Source organism: Cervus canadensis, chromosome 10 (genome assembly GCF_019320065.1).
Source record: "Cervus canadensis isolate Bull #8, Minnesota chromosome 10, ASM1932006v1, whole genome shotgun sequence".
Taxonomy (NCBI): domain Eukaryota; kingdom Metazoa; phylum Chordata; class Mammalia; order Artiodactyla; family Cervidae; genus Cervus; species Cervus canadensis.
In genome coordinates this window covers 32335647-32359885 of record NC_057395.1, presented here as the reverse complement: position 1 = coordinate 32359885, position 24239 = coordinate 32335647, and the positions used below count along the sequence as shown (strand labels likewise).

Below are 24239 nucleotides of genomic sequence, written 5' to 3'. Positions count from 1 at the left end.
TATAAAACATACATTGTCCTGTAGATATCAGAATACATAGTTATTATTTTTGATTACTAGTTGCTTTGTCAACAAAATGGCACACACTATATCCTGAAATTTCTAGAAGTATTATATAAAGTAGAAGAATCCAGCCAAGTTTACTCCAGGACATAAATTTCAACAATATACATGTTTTAAACAAATCATAAAATCAAGGTTCCTAAGGTACAAAAACAATGACCAAAGCCTTTGGGAAAGGGAAGATGCTTATAGGTGCAACTACTCCAAAAAGGTTTTTCGTTCAGAAAATTCAAACTATGATGCAATGGCACCACCTGTTGATGGAATTGAAGAATTGATATCCTAAAATTACAGATGCAATATCAAATATTTATTGGAATTACAAATCAAGATATGGATATGCACATCATTGACTACTGATGAGATGAAATCTATCAATGAGATGGTTAGGTGGTAATTGACTGGCTTATACCAATTGTTCTTTGACTTTCTGGCATTCTGTGGAATGGCACAGCATTCCTTTAAGGGCTAATCACTTCTTGAACATAAGAAAGTATATACTTAAAATTAGTTTTCAATATTTTTAATTGAAGCATATAGTTGATTTACAATAGGTGTTAAGTTCTGTTTTGGGCTTCCCTGGTGGTTCAGATGGTAAAGAATCTGACTGAAAACTCAGTTCAGTCCCTGGGTTGAGAAGATCCCCTGGAGACGGGAATGGCTACCTACTCCAGTATTCTTGCCTGGAGATTTCCATGGACAGAGGAACCTAGCAGGCTACAGTCCATGGGATTTCAAAAAGTTGGACAAATTCAGTTATACACACACACACATTTTTTTTTTATTCTTTTCCATTATGGTTTATCATAGGATATTGAATATAGTTCTTTATGCTATACAATAGGACCTTGTTGTTTATCCATTCTATATTAAAAAAGCTTACATCTGCTCACCCCAATCTCCCATTCCATCCCTCCCCCAACCCCTTTCCTCTTGGCAATCACCAGTCTGTTCTCTATATCTATAATTCTGTTTTTGTTTCATAGATAGGTTCATTTGTGTCATATTTTAGATTACAAATATAAGTGACATCATATGATATTTGTCTTTTTCTTTCTGACTTACTTTACTTAGTATGATAATCTCTAGTTGCATCCATGTTGCTGTAATGACAGTATTTCATTCCTTTTTATGGCTGAGTATAAATGCATATATGTCTTGGTTATTGTGAATAGTGATGCTATGAACATGGTGGTGCGTGTATCTTTTTGAATTATAGTTTTGTCTGGATATATGTTCAGTAGTAAGGTTGGTAGATCATATGATAATACTGCTTCAGTTTTCTGAGGAATCTTCATGCTGTTTTTCAGAGTGGTTATACCAACTTATATTCCCACCAACAGTGCAGGAGGGTTCCCTTTTCACCACACCCCAACCAGAGTTTGTTATTTGTAGACTTTTTAATGACGGCCATTCTGACCAGTGTGAAGTGGGCCCACACTGCAGTTTTAATTTGCATTTCTGTAATAACTAGCAATGTTCATGTGTCTCTTGGCCATGTGTATTTCTTCTTTGGATAAATGTCTATTTTGGTCTTCTGCCCATTGTTTGGTTGGGTTGTTTATTTTTTTGTTGTTGTTGAGTGGTTCGAGCCATTTATGTATTTTGGAAATAAAGCCCTTGTCACTTGCATCATTTGCAAATATTTTCTCCCATTCTGTAGGTTTTCTTTTTATTTTGCTTATGGTTTCCTTTGCTATGCAAAAGTTTATGGAAAACTTTTCCCAAAAATGACAAGTAAGGGTCTCTGTCTTGACACAGAATCTAGATGGATCAATAAAGAGCCACATTTGAGAATTTGTAATGATGTATCTTCCCCACATAGGCTGCAGTTATCATTTTCACTCTCTGTGTTGTCCAGGAATATTTCATCTCAAAAAGCAACATAAAACTGATCTATGGCAGCACAATACACGAATTCAAAATTTCCCTGAGGGACAAATATTCAATCTAGATAATACAGTCACATGAGAGTCCCACAAACCAAACTTAATTTAAAACCAAGTTTGGGAGTCCCCTGGTGGCCTAGTGGTTAGGATTCTGGGATTTCAGTGCAGTGACCTAGGGTCAGTGCTTGGTCAGAGAACTGAGATCCCACACACTGTACCGTACATCCAAAACAGGAAAAAAAGCTTATAATCCAAATCATAGAACTAACAAAACATTTCATAATAAATGAGCTAGAAAATAGTATTATAAAACTTCTGGAAAATCTGGAAAACAACCAGAGGATTTGTATAAATAAAAATGAAACCATTGAGATTTAAATTTTCAATTAAATTTGCTAAAAGACAAATTAAAAAAAGACAAAGTAAAGACAGAGGTGAGCAGAGATTAAAAAATGAAGACTTTATTTTACATATATATTATGCAGAGGAAAATAAATGGCATATACAGAAGACAAGTTGAGCATGGGAGACTGAGTGGCTAAACCCAATGTATGTCTGTTAGGATTTCCAGGGATGGATAATAATGACTGAGAAAAAAATATTAAAAATTAAATGGCTGAAATATTTTCCAAGTTGATAAAAGACATAAATTTACAATTTGAAAATGTACAACAAATACTAAGCAGGATAAATAGAAATGACCCATACCAAGATAACACAGTAGAACAGTAGAAAACCAAAGATAAAGATGGGGGAGAAAGAGAACCGAGAGGGGAGAGAGAAAGAGGGATATATCTGGTGTCTCTTCCTTTTCTTATTAGCACACCAGTTCTATTGGATTAGAATCCCATATTTATGATGTCACTTAAGCTTAACTACCTCTTTAAAGGCATTATTTGCAAGTCACATTGAGGCTAAGGCTTCAGCATATGAATTTGGAAGAGGCACAATTCAGTCTATAGCACCTCCTTAATCTGACATTCTTCACTCATCTCTCTAGTGACACTGATGCCAGGCTCCTGCTGCAATATTTCATGCCTAAATGCACATCCTCCCTGTCTTTGCTAGTCAAAATTCTATCCAATTCAGGGGACTTCCTCGGTGGTCCAGTGGTTAAGACAATTGCTTCTAATGCAGAGGACACAGGTTCGATCTCTGGTCGGAGAACTAAGATCCCATATGCCACACAGTGTGACCAAAATACTAAATTCTGTCCAGTTCAAACTTCTCTGATGTTTTCTCCAGCTCAAATGCAGCAATAACTCATCTTCCACCTTTCTCCCCAAGGTTCCTGGTTCAAACCATCAATATAGCTAACATAAGAATAGCATTTTTCATTATGCGTTTTTTTCTGTGTACTCTGTTAAATCCCATCATCTCTGTACGATGTAATTATCAGTAAGTTTATTTTCTGTATGTGGCATCTGAGGCTCAAAGTGCTTATTTATTTTATCAAAATAGAGAACATTAAAAAATGTGCATGTTTATACAGAATGGCACCATTCACTGATAATGAAACATGAAAAGGGGAGAAGGTTTTCTGGGGCAAGATATTTGATTTAGCACATACTAAGTCTGAAGTACTTGTGACACATCCAAGTGTGTATATCTTATATACTCATTTAATATAGTTACTTCTGGATTAATATGCAAGTTTGCAGTTGATCGTAGTTTAAATTTTAGCACAACTAAATGACAAGTGGTAAATTACCAACCTCTTTAATTCTATGTGTTAGTGAAGAATAGTGCTAAACTGTTTACTCTTTATACTTGCTCAACATTCGTTTTCTTCTCACTCCTTCTATATATCTTAACTTCTAATCAGCCAGTTTTAAAAATCAGAACTGGGCATGATCTAAAGTAAATGGGATATTAAAAGATGATTTAAATGTAGTCCTTACTATAAATGGAAAGTTATGACCAACCTAGATAGCATAGTGAAAAGCAGAGACATTACTTTGCCAACAAAGGTCCGTCTAGTCAGGGAGTGCTGCGATTCATGGGGTCACAAAGAGTCAGACACGACTGAGTGACTGAACTGAACTGATAAATGGAGAAGGCACAGTATACTGAGTTAAGTGAGTCATCCAAGGTCACAGTACCCAAATTAAAACTAACATCCAGGCTTTCTAATTCTTACCAAAAATCTATTCCATTAGGGACTTCCCTAGTGGTCCAGTGGTTAAGACCTCCCCTTCCAACACATGGGGCGTGTGTTCAGTCCCTAGTCAGAAAACTAAGATCACACATGCCTTGTGGCCAAAAAACAGAAGCAATACTGTAACAAATTCAGTAAAGACTTTAATGATGGTCTACATCCAAATAACCTAAGAAAAAAAAGTTTAAAAAAATCTATTTCATTATACTGTGGCCAATGATTTCCAAACAGTTTTCTGTAGAAATAAACTGTGAGAAACTCAGAGAACAAAATGATTCAAATAAAATTCCATCTCTTGCTCAGTTCAGTTCAGTCGTTCAGTTGTGTCTGACTTTTTGCGACCCCATGGACTGTAGCACTCCAGGTTTCCCTATCACCAATTCCCAAGCTTACTCAACCTCACGACCATGGAGTGGGTGATGCCATCCAATCATCTCATCCTCTGTCATCCCCTTCTTCTCCCTTCTTCAATCTTTCCCAGCATCAGCATCTTTTCAAGTGAGTCAGTTTTTTGCATCAGGTGACCAAAGTGTCAAAGCATCAGCTTCAGCATCAGTCCTTTCAATGAATATTCAGTACTGATTTCCTTTAGGATGGACTGGTTAGATCGCCTTGCAGTCCAAGGGACTCTCAAGAGTTTTCTCCAACACCACGGTTCAAAAGCATCAGTTCTTCAGTGCTCAGCTTTCTTTGTAGTCCAACTCTCACATCCATACATGACTACTGGAAAAACCATAGCTTTGATTAGATGGACCTTTGTTGGAAAAGTAATGTCTCTGCTTTTTAATATACTGTCTAGTTTGGTCATAACTTTTCTTCCAAGGAGCAAGTGTCTTTTAATTTCATGGATTCAGTCACCATGTGCAGTGATTTTGGAGCCCAAGAAAATACCGTCTGTCACTGTTTCCATTGTTTCCCCATCTATTTGCCATGAAATGATTGGACCAGATGCCATGATCTTCATTTTTTGAATGTTGAGTTTTAAGGCAGCATTTTCACTCTCCTCTTTCACTTTCATCAAGAGGCTCATCAGCTCCATTTCGCTTTCTGCCATAAGGGTGGTGTCATCTGCATATCTGAGGTTATTGATATTTCTCCCAGAAATCTTGATTTCAACTTGTGCTTCATCCAGCCTGGCATTTTGCATGATGTACTTCTGCATATAATTTAAATAAGCAGGGTGACAATATACAGCTTTGATGCACTCCTTTCCCAATTTGGAACCAGTCCGTTGTTCCGTGTCCAGTTCTTTGGAACTGTTGCTTCTTGACCCACATACAGATTTCTCAGGAGGCAGGTAAAGTGGTCTGGTATTCCCATCCCTTGAAGAATTTTCCAGTTTGTTGTGATCCACACAGTCAAAGGCTTTGGTGTAGTCAATATAGCAGAAGTAGATGTTTTTCTGGAACTCTCTTGCTTTTTTGATGATCCAGTGGATATCGGCAATCTGACCTCTGGTTCCTCTGCCTTTTCTAAGTCCAGCTTGAACATCTGGAAGTTCTTGGTTCACGTGCTGTTGAAACCTCGCTTGGAGAATTTTGAGCATCTCTTGCCTGACTTTGTTTAACTCAGCATTTAATGACAGAACCCCTTTTCCACCACGTGTTTGTGTTTGTAGGAAATGACATTTTATGTCATACTTGAGCATGACAGTGGTGGATTTAAAAGGAACTGAGATGTGTTTAGTATGATGCAAAGAAAAGAATTTCATGTGCTCAACAGATTTACACTGTTACTGGAAGCCAAGGGGCATATACATGAAATAGTTTTTATTAATATATACAGAGAGGATTGTTTTAGTAACCTGCCTAGAACTTATCTTATTGTAGAGCGGATTTCTGAAAGATTGATTTCTCTTAAACAAGTGGTGCAAATATACTAAATTAGAAGCTGAGGGCTTCTAGTTGGAGAATTGTTCTTTCATGGTAGTTGCTAGGAACATGGTTATGAAGCTGTTTTGCTTTTTTTTGACAGGGAAATTAGGGGAAAGACAACAGAATAATTCAGCATGGAGTTAGCATTTGATAATGAGTAATTCTGTTTCTTTGAAATAATGAATTTGGATAAAGAGAATTAATGATTCTGGTAATCTAAGCCCAGTTTTATGGAGGTGCCCTGACTTGAATTTGAAAGAGAAATACTACAAATAAAATTTAACATGTTAACAGGAAGTTCTGATATTTTAAGACTCTCTTTTAGGATTAAAGATCATTTATGCAACCTATATGTCAACCTGCTCCAGTATTCTTACCTGGAAAATTCCATGGACAGAGGAGCCTAGTGGACTATAGTCCATGGGGTCACAAAGAGTCTGACATGACTGAGCCGCTGAGCATTCATGTATATGTGCATCTTAATGACACACATCAATTTAATCAAAACTATAGATGGTCCTGGGCTTTCCTTGTAGCTCAGTGATAAAGAATTTGCCTTCAATGCAGGAGACCTGGGTTTGATTCCCTGGGTTGGGAAATGGCAACCTGGAGAAGGAAATGGCAACCCACTCCAATATTCTTGCTTGGAAAATCCAATGGACAGAGGAGCCTGGCAGGCTACAGTCAATGGGGTCGCAAGAGTTGGACATGAGTTAGCTACTTAGACTAAGACTAATAGATGGTCCTAAGGAAAAAAATACTATGGTAAATATGGAGCAAGATAAATATGCCAAAGAAAAATTACATAATTTTAAAGTCATTATAAAAATGAAAAAGGCATTATCCTTCTGTACCAGAAATATATGCAACAAACTTGACTGTTAGAATTATTGTTATTTTTCTAAATAATTACTAGCTAAAAAAATGTTAAATGAACATTAATTTAAATTTCTAATGTAGTGTAAGTAACATCACAATTCAAATGTAGCAAGTAATGAATAATTAAGCAACATAAATAATTTAACAATCAAATATTCCTTGTTAAAAATATGTCCAGCTAATTTAAAAGTTTAAAGCATGTTGCAAATAGAGAATATAACCTAAAGGTAGAAAGATCATGCATATTAACATCTACCCAAGATTTTGCCAGTTTCATCACACCTGAAAACTAAGAAAAATCATGGATCAAGAAATACTGCATTAAAAATTTTTTGAAATTATTTATTTCTATTCATGGACAATTATATCTATAAGTATGCCTCTATAATAATGAAAAGAGAAAAATATGGCAAACACCTCTGAACTTATTGCTGACTTTTAAAAAATGCAGTTTGAGAAATGTGAGTTAAGTTTTATTTGTGGCAAAATGAGGACTATAGCCTGAGAGACAGAATTTCAGATAGCCCTGAGAAACTGCTCTAAAGAGGTAGTGATGAAGGTCAGTATATAAATGATTCTGGTGAAGGGGGTGTACATGCAATCAAGCACATATTTTTGGAAGGTTTCTGCTAGTCACAACAAGCTGTCATCACCATGAAGGATTGTAGCACTTTTCTAGATATGACAAGGTACAAGAATTGGGCTCATAAAATAAGCTCCTCAAAATATCTAACTATCTGAAGACCTGTTCTGCCCATTTTTTCCAGAGCACAGAATGCTACATTTCTGTTCTTCACCCTGAAGTCCTTTCAAGGGTGTTAAAAAATTAGCAGCTACAGTGGCACATGATTTAATTCTTGTAGATTAAAGGTAGACGGCAAGCACCCATGGCAAGTGCCAATTTGTAGTTGACATTAGAGTTCTGCGATTTACAGGATCTATGAACATTGGCTCTTCTATGTCTTTTAGGAAATGAAATAATTTTGCAAATTATAAATCACCTGTGCAAATAATAGACATTTACTTGAACCAGTCATTGGTACTTCCCCTCATTTCCTCACTTCTTGAATTCTTAAGTTCCATAAGTGAAGTCTTAAGTTCCATAAAGGCAAGTTTCATTCTAATACGGAGATCCAGCTATATTCAAGGCTATTAGGTACTATGAATAAGACAGGTCCTCATCTTCCTTAAACATCTACCACAGGAGAAGAATAAATAATTATTTGCAAATTACAAATGACAGTAATTGTCATAAGCAAGTCACAAAATGGCAACCCACTCCAGTATTCTTGCCTGGAAAAATCCCATGGACAGAGGAGCCTGGTAGGCTATAGTCCATAGGGTCGCAAAGAGTCGGACACGACTGAGCAACTTCACTTTCACTTTCATGAAATTTCAGAAGCTAAAAATTTTCTTTTATATTGTAACAATTGGAGGCCTTATTACAAAGTACCATTTATACTATGTGAGAAGTAGAGTGAAAGGTGGAAGTGTTAGTTGTTAAATTGTGTCCCACTCTTTGTGACCCCATGGACTGTAGCCCACCAGGCTCCTGTGTCCATGGAATTCTCCAGGCAAGAACACTGGAGTGGGTAGCCATTCCCTTTGCCAAGGGATCAGCCCAACTCTGGATCCTGCATTGCAGGCAGATTCTTTACCATCTGAGCCACCAGGGAAGCACCAAGAAATGGAGTATTTCCTGCCATATCAGTAAACAGGGATATCACAGTCATCCGTGATTACAGCACTCCAATGTGAATTCCTGAGCCCTAAGGGCACTCAGGAAGAAGGGTACCAGTGGACTAGCAGCCACCAGGACTGTAGCTACTCCCTAAGGCGAGCCGCAGTGGAGCTCAGGATGTGAAAAACACAGGCTACTGGCCCAGGATAGCTGAGATATATCTGAAAGAAATGATTTCAGTGATCCCGGACTCTTGCATCTTCCCATAGAAAAGCGCTTAATTCTTTAGCTTGGGATATCTGTGATGTGCTTAGTCACTCAGCTGTGTCCAGCTCTTTGCAACCCCATGGACTGTAGCCTGCCAGGCTCCTCTGTCCAGGGGTATTCTCCAGGGAAGAATACTGAAGAGGGTTGCCATGCCCTCCTCCAGGGGAATCTTCTGCACCCAGGGATCGAACCCAGATCTCCTGCATTGCAGGTGTATCCTTTACCATCTGAGCCACCAGTGAAGCCCAAGAATATTGGATTGTGGAATATTTGGCTTCCTTTAATTAACAATAATCTTTTGATGTTCAGACTATCTACCCTTGGTTGCAAAACTTCTATTAACCTGGCTCCTCCCCTCGCCTCCTCAGAGCAGTTCTCTCAGGGTTACTAGAGATGCTGTTTCCCGGCTTAAAGTCCTAAAAATTCTCACTGAATTAAAAAAAAAAAAACAAAAAACCACTTTTAATTTTTAGGCTGTATTTTTTAAGTCAACATACATCTTGAAGAATGAATAAGATTTGGTTTGAAAAACAGGATAAAGGACATTTCACAAGGGTTAAAGATTGGGAAGAAGTTTATGGATATGGTTCAGGTACTTTGAGCAATTCCTTTTAACAACAGCAAAGGTTACTTAAGTCAAAAATAGAGTATAAATTAGCAAGCTCCCGTTATTTGCTGCCTGGAAGGATCCTATCAGATTTTTGCGTTTTTGTTTGAAATTCCAAATTCAGTCAGAATAAATTTTCTTCTTTGTAAGTGTCACAAATAGAAATTTTTCAGTTCAATTCAGTTCAGTCGCTCAGTTGTGTCCAATTCTTTGCGACCCCTATGGGCCGCAGCACGCCAAGATTCTCAAGCCATCACCAACTAAGGGAAGCCACTAAATTTAACTGAATGCTTGTCAATGATTGAAACCTGGTCTTTAAGCTCACGTGTTGCCCATACACCCTACAGTCTCCAAAATTGTAGGTAAAATTGCTCTACCATTTACAAACGGGCCGCTTTGAATCTGTTTTCCTGTAAAGAGGTTTGTAATTCTCCGTTATGCTCGGGTCAGGCATATCTAACACTCATTCGGCCACATTCTTCAGTTATGTTGATAGTTGGTTTAACTTAATGTGACGTAGCAAGAGATTGAGAGCCTTCAATTTATGGGCGGCTCTCCACACAAACGTGAATGTTTCCTCAAGGAGACTCAACCATACTCTTAAAGCTGTAGTCTGGCATAATTAATATTACAAATCTTAAGGTATAGGTTATGTTCTGAGTCCCAGAGCTTGGGCCTGGGGGCCTCCGGCTAAGCCCAAAGCAGTGCGGAGAAGGAGGTATTCTACAATGGTAGAAATATGCCAACGCCCACGGGACGCGATGCTCCTGCCAACACAAAAGCAGGCACCGCACCACAGCCTCCTTGCACCGAGTTCAGAAAGGCCAGTGGCCTGAACTGTCCCCTGCAGCTCTTCTCGCCCCACCCCCACTTCCGCTTCCGGGGAGGTGCCGCCTGCCCCTCCGGCCGTGGGGGCGGTAGTGAAAGAGAAGCCGGAAGTGGCTCCGGTACTTCCGGTAGGGGAAACTCCTTGCTGCCGCTCCGACCGGGCTTGACAGGCGGGGTCCCTGCAAGTAGGTCTCTCTCCTTTTGCCTCTCTCCCGTCTGACCTTCAAGCTCGTTTACCGCCGCTGTCCCGCCACTCTGATCTCGGAAGCCGCCCCTTCCCCATGTGCCGGGGCAGGAGTCCTGAAAGCCAAGACCAGCTCGCCGGCATCCCATCATGTCCGAACTGACTAAAGAGCTGATGGAGCTGGTGTGGGGCACCAACAGCAGCCCCGGTCTCTCTGACACCATCTTCTGCCGCTGGACGCAAGGTACCCCGGCTGGACTCTTGCTTCCAGCCCCCGCTTCTTTTTGCCCCGAGAGAGTCGAGCAGTGACGCCTCTCGCGCCAGTCCCCTCCCGTGCCCTGCACTCTGTCCCAATTCCCCTGCTTTGCACTGACACTGGACTGTCTAGAAACGCCCTGCCCTTCCAGGGGGTAGAGGTTGAGTAGGAGAATGGTTCCAGCTGGCGGCTAAAGACCCGAAGTGCCCCTGCCGCTCCCTGGGCTGCCTTTTGGGCTGGAAAGGAGAAGGGGGCGGCCGTCGGGCTGCAGGGCGTAACACTGAAGGTGTGCCCTGTGCCTTGGTATCCATTTCTCAAGACTTGCTGTGGCCTCCTGGGTCTTTACCCCCCTAACGAGGCTTCATCTTGGTGTTTGGTCTAATTTTGGAGAGAAGGGAAGTCCACATGAAACTCACTGTGGCTAATTCCACGAAACGATGGTGCAGTTTGTATTTTAATTAGGCTGTTAGGCGTGGTACTCGGTGCAAAAATAAAACGCGGCTGCAAAGTGTTTTCTCCACCCCGATATCCCTGATTTTGAGGTGATTTAGTATCTGTTCCGTGGCTCGTAGAACTTCCTGCGCCGATCTGATTATTCAGACAGGATTTTGAATTATATAAGAAGTTTTGTTAATACTACGAATAATTGTGAAATAGAACACACACACACACACATTTAATTCCAGAGCTGTCCCAGGCTCTGCGTTGGGCACTTTATGCTAGTAATCATCCCTAACTCGTGCGTTTTAATATTAACACAAAACGGACACATTGGTTAAGGTGATAAGAAAGACTGGTGAGGTTAAGTGAAGTTAACAGCATAGTCTTTGAAGTCAGAAGGATGGGTAATGTATGTATGTAAAACATCACAAGCCAATAAATAGTAGCTATTTAGTAGTAGTATTAAAATATTTTGTTATGAAAACATTTATTTAGAAAATACTGATTCTCAGAGGATTTGGGGTAAATTTAGCATAGTATATCTATGTCTTTACTTCATAATGTTTACTTAGTAGCACACATTTAGGGTTTAAATATTCTCTTCTTCCCTCTCAGATACTTCTAAGACCTGGTAAAAACGGAATCATAATGTATAACAGCTAGTTAGGTTATTTAGTCCATTACTCTTTGTTTGAAGATGAGAAAAATGAGTCCCGAAGGCTAAATGACCAGGCCAAAGTTACAGGGAGTGAATTACAAGTCACAGCTCTGTCTTGTTTTTCTTTCTGTTTTTAACCAGACATGTAATTAGTTTGACTCTTTTTACACACCTAATTTTGTCACTTAACTGATTTTTTTCAGAAACTATGGGCATTCACATTTGCAAGTTCTGTTTTAAAACTTATTTTCCTATTTGTCTTATTTATACTAGTAATGAATAGCCCTAAAGCATGCAAGATTGTAGGATTGAGAAAGGTTTTACTTTTTGTTAATTAAGCAGTAATACAACACAGAATAGGGTGATATTTGGTCTCATTTATTTTAGTACTGTGTTGCAGATACAAGGAGAATTCAGAGAGGCAGTTCTAATAATGGTTAGTAGCAGGAGCAGTCTTTGGAATAGGCATTCTTTGGTTCTAGGTTCAAGTTTTTTAATTTAAGCCTCAGTTTTCTTCTCTGTGGAGAGCAGATAATACTAATGCCTATCTTACAGGTTTGTTGTGAGGATTAAAGGCAAGTACTTAACACAATATCTGACATAAACACTCAGAAAATGATAGCTTAATTTAGAAAGTGCTTAATTGTAGGATAGATCAAGCCAAAGATCACTCTGTAGCCATGCCCTGACAGTTAGAAGAAATTACTGTTAATTAGATCACTTCATAATCACACATTAGAATGCTCTACCATCTTGTAGTCAGAGGGAAGTTCCTTAACAAGATGTGTTCAATCAATATCATTTGAAAATAAAAGGTTATTTACTTTTTGCTCTTTACAGAGTGCAGCTATATTGTGGTTGATTCTTCAAGGTCTTAAATTGATCATGATTTTAAGGCAACCAAATATGTATTTTTAAGTTATCACTTTTGAATCAGAGCGATGTTGTCACTGGTTTTGTTCTCTTGACTTTGTATTCATTTATTCTTTCTCAGAGGAGACAGAAATCATTGCTGAAGGTTGCTGTGGCAATGATTTGGGAATGACACAAGACACTGCTTTGCTGCACTTGACTTACTGCATTCGTAATGTGACATCAGCTTTGGCTTTATTTCATCATCTGTAGCTGTGCTTTGAATCGACAACTGTAACCTCATTATCTTTTGGAAGCAAGTTATAGATGTAAGGTCTTTGGCGTAAATATTTATAGAACTATGTCCAGGAATATTCCATTTATGAAACTATACTGATTGGTCCTGTTAAATTCCTTTGATATGTTAAATAGCTTTAGGAGTTCCCCTTCCCCCCTTTAATTGATTTGGCAGCTTTAGATAATATGTTAAAGCAGTAAATGCAGGAGTAGCACATAGGTTTTTGTGTGTGTGTGTGTTCTTTTAAAATTCAATTGGCAGTTTAAAATAATTCTCTTTTGTGAATACTTTTTTTAAAAAGAGAGACAAGTAGGGTTTTGGTTTGAGGTTTTGTGTTTTTTTTTTTGTTTGTTTTTTTTGCAGTTTTTATTTTAAAGTCAATAAGCCACATAATTTAAAGATTTGAAGTTGTTTTGTTGTTTAACTTGGACATTTACTTCCTACTCCTGCCTACTTCCCTCCTGCTCAATTGCCACTAATACTTTTTAAAGGAAAAATGTTTTTTTACTTCATTATTTGTAAATATCATTTATCCTTCCTTTCTCTCAAACCAAAGTGTTCCAGGCCTACTTGATAGGGTGCAAAGGAAGACAAGTAACAAATATGGCATAAAAAGTATATGTACTAGAAGGTAAAGAAGTAGGAATTATAGGGTGAAGTTGCCTGGAAAAGCCTCATTTTAAGATGAGATTTGAAAAAACTCTTGAAGTAACTGCATTAGTTACGCAGGTATCTGAGGAGTATTCCAGGCAGCGAGGATAGCCATCATAAAAGACTTAATGCAGACTACATCTGGTTAAGGAACGGGAAGGAGGTTAGTTTGGCTGGAGACGGAATGAGGGAAGAGGGGACCAATAAAGATGATATAAGGAACAATATGGCCCAGATAACTAAGATTTTATAGGCCATTATAAGGACTTTGATATTGGGGGGTTTGGAACAAAGAGACAACGACATGACAATTTTTAAAGGACTGACCTGACTGCTAAATTTGAGGATGGACTGTAGTGAGAGAGTGAGACAACAAGACCAAATGAGAGAGAATTGCCGTGATCCAGGGGGTAAAAGACCGTGACTTAGACCAGGAGAGTGGTGGTGGAGATGGTTGGAAGTGGTCAAGTTGACCTTAACCCAGCAGAACCAGAATAAGAGTCATCATGAGCTAACAAAAGTAAATATTAATCTTATTACAAAGGAAAACATTTTCGCTGGTTGAGACTTTGTTTTCTTTTCAGTATTGATTGTCTAACCAGTGTTTGGCAAATATTTTCTTTAAAGGGCCAGTGACTTTATTGTCTCTGGCATTGCAGCAGAAGCAGCCCTTGATAAGATGGGTGTAGCTGTGTTCCAAATCTGCATTTAAAAAACAAGCCAACCCTGATGTACATTATAAACTCTTGAGAACCCATCTTTTCCTTTTTTCTACCCCATTCCTTCCAGCTTTAAGTTACTTCATTGTTTCACCTAAAGATTAGCCAGAAGACAAACCCAGTTTTGCTATTTATTGCAGTTCAGTGTGTTCTAGGGTGGAGGTGGAGTGTTTAGAGCTGTGGTTGTTTGAAATTAGAATTTTGCGCTTTCTGTGTAAGACAGTGTTTACTATATGATTAAAAAAAAAGATTCTAAATAACTTGAAAAGTTGAGGGATCAGTAAAAATGTAAGTTTAAAAATGTAGTCAGGAGTTAAAACATTTGGGTTAAAATCCAAAAGTGTGATGTGAAGGTAAGTCAGTACAATGGATCACATAACTTCAAAGATCTTTGTTGTTGTTGGAAGCCTTATATTTCCAATATATATTTTACTTTCTGAAACCTACGTACATCACATTTGATCTAAAAAATCGATTTTTAAAATCTCCATTTTGTAACCTATGTGATAAAGTCAATTTCTTGGTACTTGGAGTACGTAATGTATTTTTAAGTTCAAAATATTCATGATAATACCTTACATTTGTATTATGCTTGACAGTTTCTGAAAATCTTGCTGAAACTTTGCAACAACCCCAAGAGACAGCAAGAGATAAATGTAGTTCTCCTCCTGTTTATAGATGAGGAGACTAAGGCTCAGTTCAGATTCCACTTAATATTATCTAATTTATGATGACAAATGAAGTCATTCTGTGTAGCCTTTTGTTTACGTGGAAGACTAGAACTACATAGGCAGTAGTTGTCAAACTGGTTTGAATAATGTAAGTCAGTCATCTGAAAGTAAAAGACTAGGAAATTGCAAAGAGGTTCATGGGTTAGGTTTAAATTAGTTATGAGCCATAAAATTGAGAAAGACTTCTGTGTCTGTAGTGCTGTGCAGTGTGATACAAAATCATATGCTTAGGGTCACATGCTAAGTTAGATGGCTAATTTCAGATCTAATTAGTAAAACAGTCATTTTGTAATAAGTTAATTCCTCTTAAAACTAGGAAATAATACAAATATGAGAACACTTGACAAGAAAAATAACTATATCCTAAAAAATTCCAACTCAAATGAAGCCTTGTTATAAACGGAGATGCCTACATAGCATAGTCCTGTTTGAGGACAGAAAAGTTCGTTTTCATTTGTTTGACTTTATTACATTTTAAGCTGTAAGAGCCTTTGTTCATTATCAGATAACACCCTCAAGCATATATGCTGCAATTAAACAGAATTTGGTATAAAGCAGATTTGCCTAGAATTCTCTCCTTGGGGTTTTTATCTCTAAAGTACAAAAGCAACTCATCATAATGTATTTCAGTCTAAAAGTCCCACACATGGACCTTGAAAACTGAATTACATTATTAGTGACTTTAAGAAAGGCAAGAATCCGTTCAGTTTAGTTCAGTTCAGTCACTCAGTCATGTCCAGCTCTTTGCGACCCCATGAATCGCAGCACGCCAGGCCTCCCTGTCCATCACCAACTCCCTGAATCTACCCAAACTCATGTCCATTGAGTTGGTGATGCCATTCAGCCATCTCATTCTCTGTCGTCCCCTTCTCCTCCTGCATCCCCTCCTGTGTCCCCTTCTCCTTCCCAGCATCAGGGTCTTTTCCAATGAGTCAACTCTTCGCATGAGGTGGCCAAAGTATTGGAGTTTCAGCTTCAACACCAGTCCTTCCAGTGAACACCCAGGACTGAACTCCTTCAGGATGGACTGGTTGGATCTTCTTGCAGTCCAAGAATCCATTACTGATACTTATTTATCACATACCCTGAAAGTTTAGAAGAGCTTAGCTTCACCTCTGGACTTAGGCCCAACACCAGTGACGCTTTCTTTCTTGCTACTAGGAAAAGAGGTGGATGAAGAGTAGAGGTCCCTTGGCTTCACCTCTTGTCTCCAGGTTGGCTCTCAGTTTTGCTTGTCTTGATATGATCACCAGCACCCTTAGTTCTCATTTGTCATTATTAAATTTGCCCCGTCCATCATGCCTGTTTTTTAGCCTACATTTAGCATCTCCTCTATACTGTTTCTCCCAAAGTGTTGCGTGTTGCTGGAGAAAATTGTGGTCAGCATCAGTACAGATGTACTAATTAAATCTTAGCTGAGCCCTCAGCGTTTCCCTTAGTTCTTTATCCTGTCGACGCTTATGTTTTTTTGGAGTTAATATTCTCAGTTTTCTATGCGCCTCATTCTGTTGCTCTCGATCAGTAACATCTCTTCACTTCCTCTTTGCCCGTTTTTCTAAGTTGAAAACCTGCTAAAGTTTTCTTTTTCACAAGTTTATTTAAGCTCAGGGCCCCATTACACTCTTAAAAATTATTGAAGACTTCACTATGAAAAAAAATTGAGACCTGTGGCAATGTTTTACATTAAGAAATCTCTTCAGTGTCTAGCTCGTTAGAAGGTAGCTGGATTCTCTCACTTGCTTCTCCATTTAGTCTGTTACATTCAGTCTGTTGTTTTGGTTGAAGTGTATGCAAAAAATCCAGCTTCATACAGGTAAGCAGTTGGTGACATAGGAGTGTCACAATAGCATTTTCAAATAATTGTGGATGTTCTTCTTTGATACTGCACTGAAACTCAGCAAATGGTAGTTTCTTAGAGGTTAGTTGAAATATGAAATCTGAAGCCACATTAATGAACATTTTATACTCGATTAAGTTGAAATCCATTGGTTTGTCTTGTACCTTGAGTGGATCTTCTACCCGTGAATTAATTTGTAGCCATTTGCATCAGCTGTTTGGAAATTATTGGTCCGCTGGTTTATGCTAATCTTCCAAATGTTAACACATATTATTAAACAATATCTAAAGTCATATTTATTATTATCTCACTGATCCTGTCAGAAAAATCTCTTTTGAGTATTGGGAAACGTCAAGCTCACAGTGCTGGCCCTGAGTTTCCCAGAATTTTAGTTAATCACTTGAAAGCTTGAAATTTTATTGCTGGCAAAAGTTGTCAGTTTTTTTTCCTTGAAGTATCAGGGTCACTTCATTTACTTCTGAGAAGAAGTCTAAATAATCATAGTTTGTTAGTAGCTCTTCAAAGTAAAAATAACATTCACAGACAAGCTGTTAGTTCAGCTCACAGTTCAAAAAATTACATACCTGCTTTTCTTTGAGACACCTGTTCAGGGAATGTAGCAGAGGTGCTTTATGGGTAGTTTCCATTATGTCATACAGACTATTTTTTTTGAGTACTTTGTATGCAGAGTCAAGATTTAATAAGATTAGCATTAGCAAGAGCTTTCTTAAGTTAATTGGCTTTTTGTGTGTGTTTGAGAGCATATCAGGGTGTTTCCTAGTACAGTGACTGCTGATGCAGCTTAATGGCACTGCCGTGGCGTGTGCTAAGGCAACAGTAACATAACCCCCTTTTTGTTTTGTACCATCACTGTGAGTATCAAACCGAGAAAAGGGCAGATATCTCTGTATTATGGTAAAAATGATTTTCCCCTCTAGCAGGTTCCCTAAAAGGTCACTAAAACTTCCAGGGTTCTGTAGACCGCACTTTGAGAACCTCTTTATCCAGTCCACCACTACTCTCTACCAGCTCAGCTTTCTCAGAACTCAGCGTCCTTAAACTCTCTCTTTTCCATTTGATCACTTTTTTCCTTCTTTTAATCTCATGCCCTTTGGTCTATAAAATAATAATTCCTTATCCAGCTACCCTTCAAGTTGTCATCCCTTCACTTGTTTAACATAGTTCGCAGTTTCTCCTTCTGCTTGTGTTGTGAATCACACCTCAACCCTTTAAAATTTGACTGCTTTTCCTAGCATTCTAGGTTTCCCTTTTTTAGTATTCCCAGTAGTGACATGCTTAATCCAGGGTTTTCATTTATGTTTTTATTCCACTCAGCATTTGAAACAGGTGACTGACTGCCTGCTTTTCCTTTCTGGGGCCTCACTCTGTTTTTTCTCTTAGCTTTCAAGTCTTTGTCAGTCTTCTTTGCTGACTCAGCATCTGCTTGTTTCTTTTTTCTTTCTTTTTTTTTAATGTTAACCACCTTCATTATCTTTGTTTTATATGTTCTCATTCACTTTAGCTGCCATGTTTAGGGTGATTCAAGTTGGCTATCTTTAATCTTCACCCCTGCCCTGAGCTCCAGACCCATACCCCCCACCCCCACCCCCATCCTCACCCTCATGACATTTTAGAGACTGAATTTAGAAACAAATGTTTCCATTATCAGGCTTCCCAGATGGCTCAGTGGAAAAGAATCCACCTGCCAATGCAACAGACACAGGAGACATGGGTTTGATCCCTGGGTTGGGAAGATCCCCTGGAGAAGGAAATGGCAACCCACTCCAGTATTCTTGCCTGAAGAACCCCTTGGACAGAGGAGTCCATGGGCTCACAAAGAGTTGGATGTGAATGAGCTCACCCCCATTATCTTTCCTCCCAAAATTTCAGCAAGTATTCATTGAGTATTAACTGTATTAATAATAACACACTAGGAAAACAGTGGTCTATAAGAGAGGCAGGATACTTGCAAGGCAAGACATAATAAACAAATGAACAATAACAATTACAGATGATGATAAGTCCTATTTGGGCTGGGGAATGGTAGGAAGGATCTACTTAGCTAGGTTTGTCAGGGAACATCTCTCTGAGGAGTTAATACCTCAACTGAGTCTTTTAGGATGAGAAGGATTCAGCTATGAGAAGGGTAAAGACCATTTCATGCAGAGAGAACAGCAGACACCAAGGCCCCAGGTAAAGACCTTGAGATGTTCTGAGGACTAAGACCACTGTATATGATGAAGGTAAGAGTGAACTGAGGGAAGGTGGGATTGATAGATCATATAGGGTATTTTTTAGGCAATGAAAAAGGAGTTTGAATTTTATTTTAATTGCAGTAAGAAACCATTTGAATGTTTTAAGCAGTCTGTGAGAAAAACTGATTTCCATTTCTAGATGATTTCTCTGGTAAATTTATGGTGCATAGGCAAGGGGTGGGTTGGGAGTTGGGATGTGGGTGAAATGGAGCAGGGGGATCCTGATTGGAAATTCCTAATGGTGTTCTAGATGAAAGATGATGGTGGTTAGAACCTGAAGTTGAACCGGAAATGGAGTGGAGATGGGCAGATACAAGATGTGTTTTGGGCCCTTGAACCAAGAGGATCTTATAAGGTGAAGCCGTAAAGAAAAGTGGGAGTTTTTTGGAGAAAGTGTTTCAAGTGGAGGGAACATGTTCAAAGCATGAGAAACCAGAGAGATAATGGATATTTTAGGGTCTGGAAGAAGGTCTGCACACCTGGAGGCTAAAGAAGGAAAGTATCAAAAGATGAGATAGGAGATACAGGCAGAAGCCCGACCATACAAGACCATGTTAAGGAATTTAGATTCTGTCAGTGACTGGCGTTCCAGTCAGGGCTGTATTTGGAGATTACCTGATTATATAATCACTAACCCATAGTGGAAACCTTGGGAGTAGATGAGTTACACAGGGAGAACATGTAGAATGAAAAGAACAAAGACTCTAAAGCCAAGACCTGAAGAACATTAGCATTTAGTCGCTGATAAACATTGATACAGAGTAGAAACAATAAAGGAAAACTTGGAACAAGAGGGGCCACTAAAGCAAGGGCCAGAAGGTTTTCACAAGTCACTGGTGAGCATTTCAGATGATTCTCTGAGAGGTCATTGTTGAATTTGGTGAGAATGAGTTTGGTGCAGTCACAGGTTGAAAACCAAATTATTGTGGGTTGAGTTAATTGGGAGATAAGGAAATTGAGACAGTGCATACAGACAATTAGATATGCTTTGAGCGAGTGGTGTTTGGAGTCTTGGATGGAATTTTTTTTTTTTAATGGTCGAATGATTTTTTAAATTAAGACTTTAACTTTTAGAACAGTTTTATTTAGGTTCACAGCAAAATTGCGGGCAGATACAGAGATTCCCCCCCTACCTCCTGCTCCCGCAATGTGCACAGCCTGCTCCAATGTCAGCATTTCCCACCAGAGTGTTTGTTACAATTCTGACCCTACATTGACTCATCATTGTCACCCAAAGTCCACAGTTTTTATTCTTGGTTCTGTACATCCTATGGGTTGTAACAAAAGTATAATGGAATGTATCCATCATTACAGTATCATAAAGTATTTTCACTGCCCTAAAAATCCTCTGTGCTCTATGTGTTCACCCCATCCCCCACTCCCCTCCCCTTGGCAGCCTCTGATCTTTTTACTGTCTGCATAGTTTTTCCTTTTCCAGAATGTCATATAGTTGGAATCATATGGTATATAACTGTTTCCTCCTTGTTTTTTCACAGCTTGCAAGCCATTATTCTTTTAAACACCAAATAATATTTCATTTTCTGTATGTACTATTTATCCGTTCCCCTGCTGAAGGATATCTTGGCTGCTTCCAAGTTGTGGCAGTTATGAAAGGCGCAGTAAACAGTGTGTGTAGGTTTTTGTGGGGGTGGGGCATAAATTTTCAACTCCTTTGGGTAAGCAAGGACCTTCTGGTAGAATCTTAAGGATAATTTTTGTTTTTATATAGGAGGTACATGTTTAAATCCTATTTGAAAGAGATTGAAAGGTAGAGAGGAGGTGGACTGGAGTGGGGTCCTCCATACTGTTTTAACTCACTTGCTACCTAGAATCTCAAGGTAGAAACAGAGTTAGATCTAATTTCTTATGTACCCAGCCTTTGCTGCACTTGCATATATTCATCATATCTTAATTTTTACCTTAGAAATACTGTTCGTATATAGTGTTTATTCTCACGTTAGTGTTGTTTTTATTAGTCTGGCACTGTCTCTATAGGTCTGTTGAAATGGTCTCCTCCCCATTCTGGTCCTTTAAATACAGAAGCAAAATACCAGTATGGTTGTGTTACTACTTTAATTAGTACTTGTCATGATGTGGCCCTTCCCAGGATGAATGTCCTGTCATCTCTCCTTTCTCACCATCCTCCCCCATACAGCCCTTCAGTTGCATGACATTTCCCTCTGATCCGTGAGCTTGTCCTGTTCTCTCCACACCTTTTTCCTTTACTGAAGGTGTTTTGTTTACCTGAAAGTCATTCTCCCACCCTTGCCTCTCTGGTAAAGTTCCATTCAAGGTCAGCCTTCAAGTCACCTGTTAGGACTTGATTTAGGCAAAGTCATTCCTTTTCGTTTCCTCAACACTCTGTTCATACTGCTGTTGAAACATTCATTTATCCCTTTATTTTAGTGATTTGTTGGTATGTCTGTCTTCATCTGGACTGTTGGCTTCTCCAGGTGAGGGACTTTGTCATGCATGTCATTTGTATATCCTGGATGTCTGGTGTAGTGTCTGAGGGTCATGAAATATTTGTTGGATAAATGACTGAATTATAACCATTAGGTGTGTTGGAGTTGGGAATGATTGTTTTAAAGCTAAATGCCCTGAGGCCTAGGGAGGTGAAGTGGTTTCCTCAAGATTGTACAGATAGGAACTCGCCTCCTGACTTTCGGCCGCATCGTCTCCACAGCGCGCCGCGTTCTCTGTGGGAGCTTGTCCTGGCTGCCCTCAGCCAGTGCCGCTTGGTGATGCCTAAATGAAGATGGAGCCAGGATGAGCACATTCGGTGTATGTGCTGTGCCTAGGTGCTCAGTCGTGTCCGACTCTTTGCGACCCCTTGGACTGTAGCCTGCCAGGCTCCTCTGTCCATGGCGATTCTCCAGGCAAGAATACTGGAGTGGGTTGCCATACCCTCCTCCAGGGGATCTTCCCAACCCAGAGATCAAACTGAGGTCTGCCACTTTGCGGGCAGATTCTTTACAGTCTGAGCCACCAGGGAAGCCGTCAGTGTGTATAATGCTCTTTAATTTTTAGCTTATAGAATGTGACTCAAAGATGAAACTAAAAAAGATACTCTCTGTAAAGAGTCCTAAAATTTCTGTTTAAATTCAGTAGGTAAACTCTCTAGTCTTTCTTCCAGTATATTAAGTTACTTAAAAATCAGATTTAGTGCCCTTTTACTGAAGTCTACACTGTATCTCTTTAGTCCTCTTAATAGGGGACCCTGAGTGCAAAACTGTGTTTGTGTGTGTGGGTATGTGTGCATGTGCACTTGGCTGGGAGCCTAGGCTCCATATCTTTTTTCAAAGGGTTCCTTTATGCCCCAAAAGCTAAGAACTACAGCAATGGACTGACTTAAAGATAATTTGCTGTCGTGATAAGTGATTCTCTCTCAAAGCAAAGTACATTAAAAGTTCTTTTAGCTACTGCCTGAATGACGTGTTTAATCTTTGCTGCTTGCTTTCATTTTTAGGGTTTGTGTTTAGTGAATCAGAGGGATCTGCATTAGAACAGTTTGAAGGTGGCCCCTGTGCTGTTATTGCACCTGTTCAGGTAACATAGACTACTTTACCAACTCCTTAGAGGGGCGTGTTCTAACGTTCCCTACTTGATTTCGTGTTTTCTGATACCTGTACTCTGTGTAATCATGAGGCATGATCGGTTACCTTTTAACTTGTGTTCATGTAAATTGCTTTAAATGTCTGGAATAAAAATGAATTCAGAATATGAGTAGGTTACACAGCAGTAGCCGCTTGGCTGACTTTAACTCCAAATTTTCTACTATGTTTTCTTGAAAATAATGGCCATAACATCTGACACAGTGATCCTATTGAATAATAATAATTTATGCCAAAGGTAGTTATACCATAATCATAGTACCATTTGTATTTGTTTTGTCTCTTAAAATGACGCTTCAAAAAAGGTGAAGATGAGTTAATATTTTCATGGCCTAAAACTTTATCAGATTTTAAAGTAAGTTGCCAATATATACTGTTTTAGGCGCTAGCTTTTTGGTCTTTAAAATAAAATCAGTAACAGCAGATTTCAAACAATTCCCAAAACTAAAAAAAAAATTTTTTTTTCAAACAATCCCCAAAATTAAAAAAAAATTTTTTTTTTCTTTGCACATGAGACAGGGTGAATTTCAATGTGTGTATTTGATTTTGAATCTTTATGTGTTGCATTGTTTGAAATTCAAAGGCTGATTTGCCATGAACTATTACATTATTAAAATGGAGGATTGAATTTTCAGTTTGCTGTGATATTTACAATGTCTAAACAGCAGCATAACTTCAGAACTGTTACAAAAGAAACTTGAATTTATTGCTTGTTTTAATCAGCACATTTTGAAAATACATTTTTAATGTGGTATTTGTTATTCATTGGGCATAAAGAATGCTTTCCTGAACTGTTAGTTGCAAAATAAATTTCTCTCTGAAACTCCATACACTTACATTGTTAAATTTAAAGTGCATTTTCTGAAGAAATGTTTTCCTTTATGGTTGATTCTAAAATATATTCTTTGTAGGTCATTGTTTGCTCTTTAAAAAGTAAAGTTGATACATTTTTTTCATTAGTAGATTTTTTTTTAATTAAGAAAAATTTGAATGAGCTTTGCCTAGGGATTTTGAAGTATAAATAAATTTACCTATAAATTAGTTATTAGAGCTGTTGAGCAACTGAGGTAGGTTTTGGTTTGCTAGTAGGAATCTTGTCTGAATCTGAGGATTCCTTGTCTTGTTCATATACAAGATAGATTTTATTACCACTGACCCTCTTGGGCCATAATAGTACCTTAGAGTCTTTATTGCCAGTCTATGACTATACTTAAATGCAAGATAAACAGGATTTCATGTTTTATAAAATTCAGTATATTTCCAAAATGGTAGTTATTTTTGCAAGTGGAGTTGCTATGTAACAGAAAATACTTGTAATATTCAAAATAAAGATATATCTTTGAAGTAGTAATTTAGCTTCATAGTCACATGAATGTTTTCAATTATAGAATTTTGTTTGTATTATTATTTCAATGTAAAAATCAAAACTAAATTACTGAGAGTAATGAAGGGAAGTGTGCGAGTTGGAAGTTGAACTTTTTAAAACTGAACTCTAGA

At 38.5% G+C, this 24239-nt stretch overlaps 1 protein-coding gene across 1 annotated transcript in view; it reads left to right on the top strand.

Annotated features, from left to right (window-relative positions):
• The first annotated feature begins 10356 nt into the window (after positions 1–10356).
• Positions 10357–24239, top strand: part of MINDY3 (MINDY lysine 48 deubiquitinase 3) — a 91655-nt gene continuing 77772 nt past the window's right edge. Inside the window, exons 1-2 of the mRNA XM_043478411.1 lie at positions 10357–10674; positions 22598–22677. Of these exons, the coding sequence (XP_043334346.1) occupies positions 10581–10674; positions 22598–22677 (174 nt within the window). The 5' untranslated portion in view covers positions 10357–10580. The remainder of the gene's footprint in view (positions 10675–22597; positions 22678–24239) is intronic.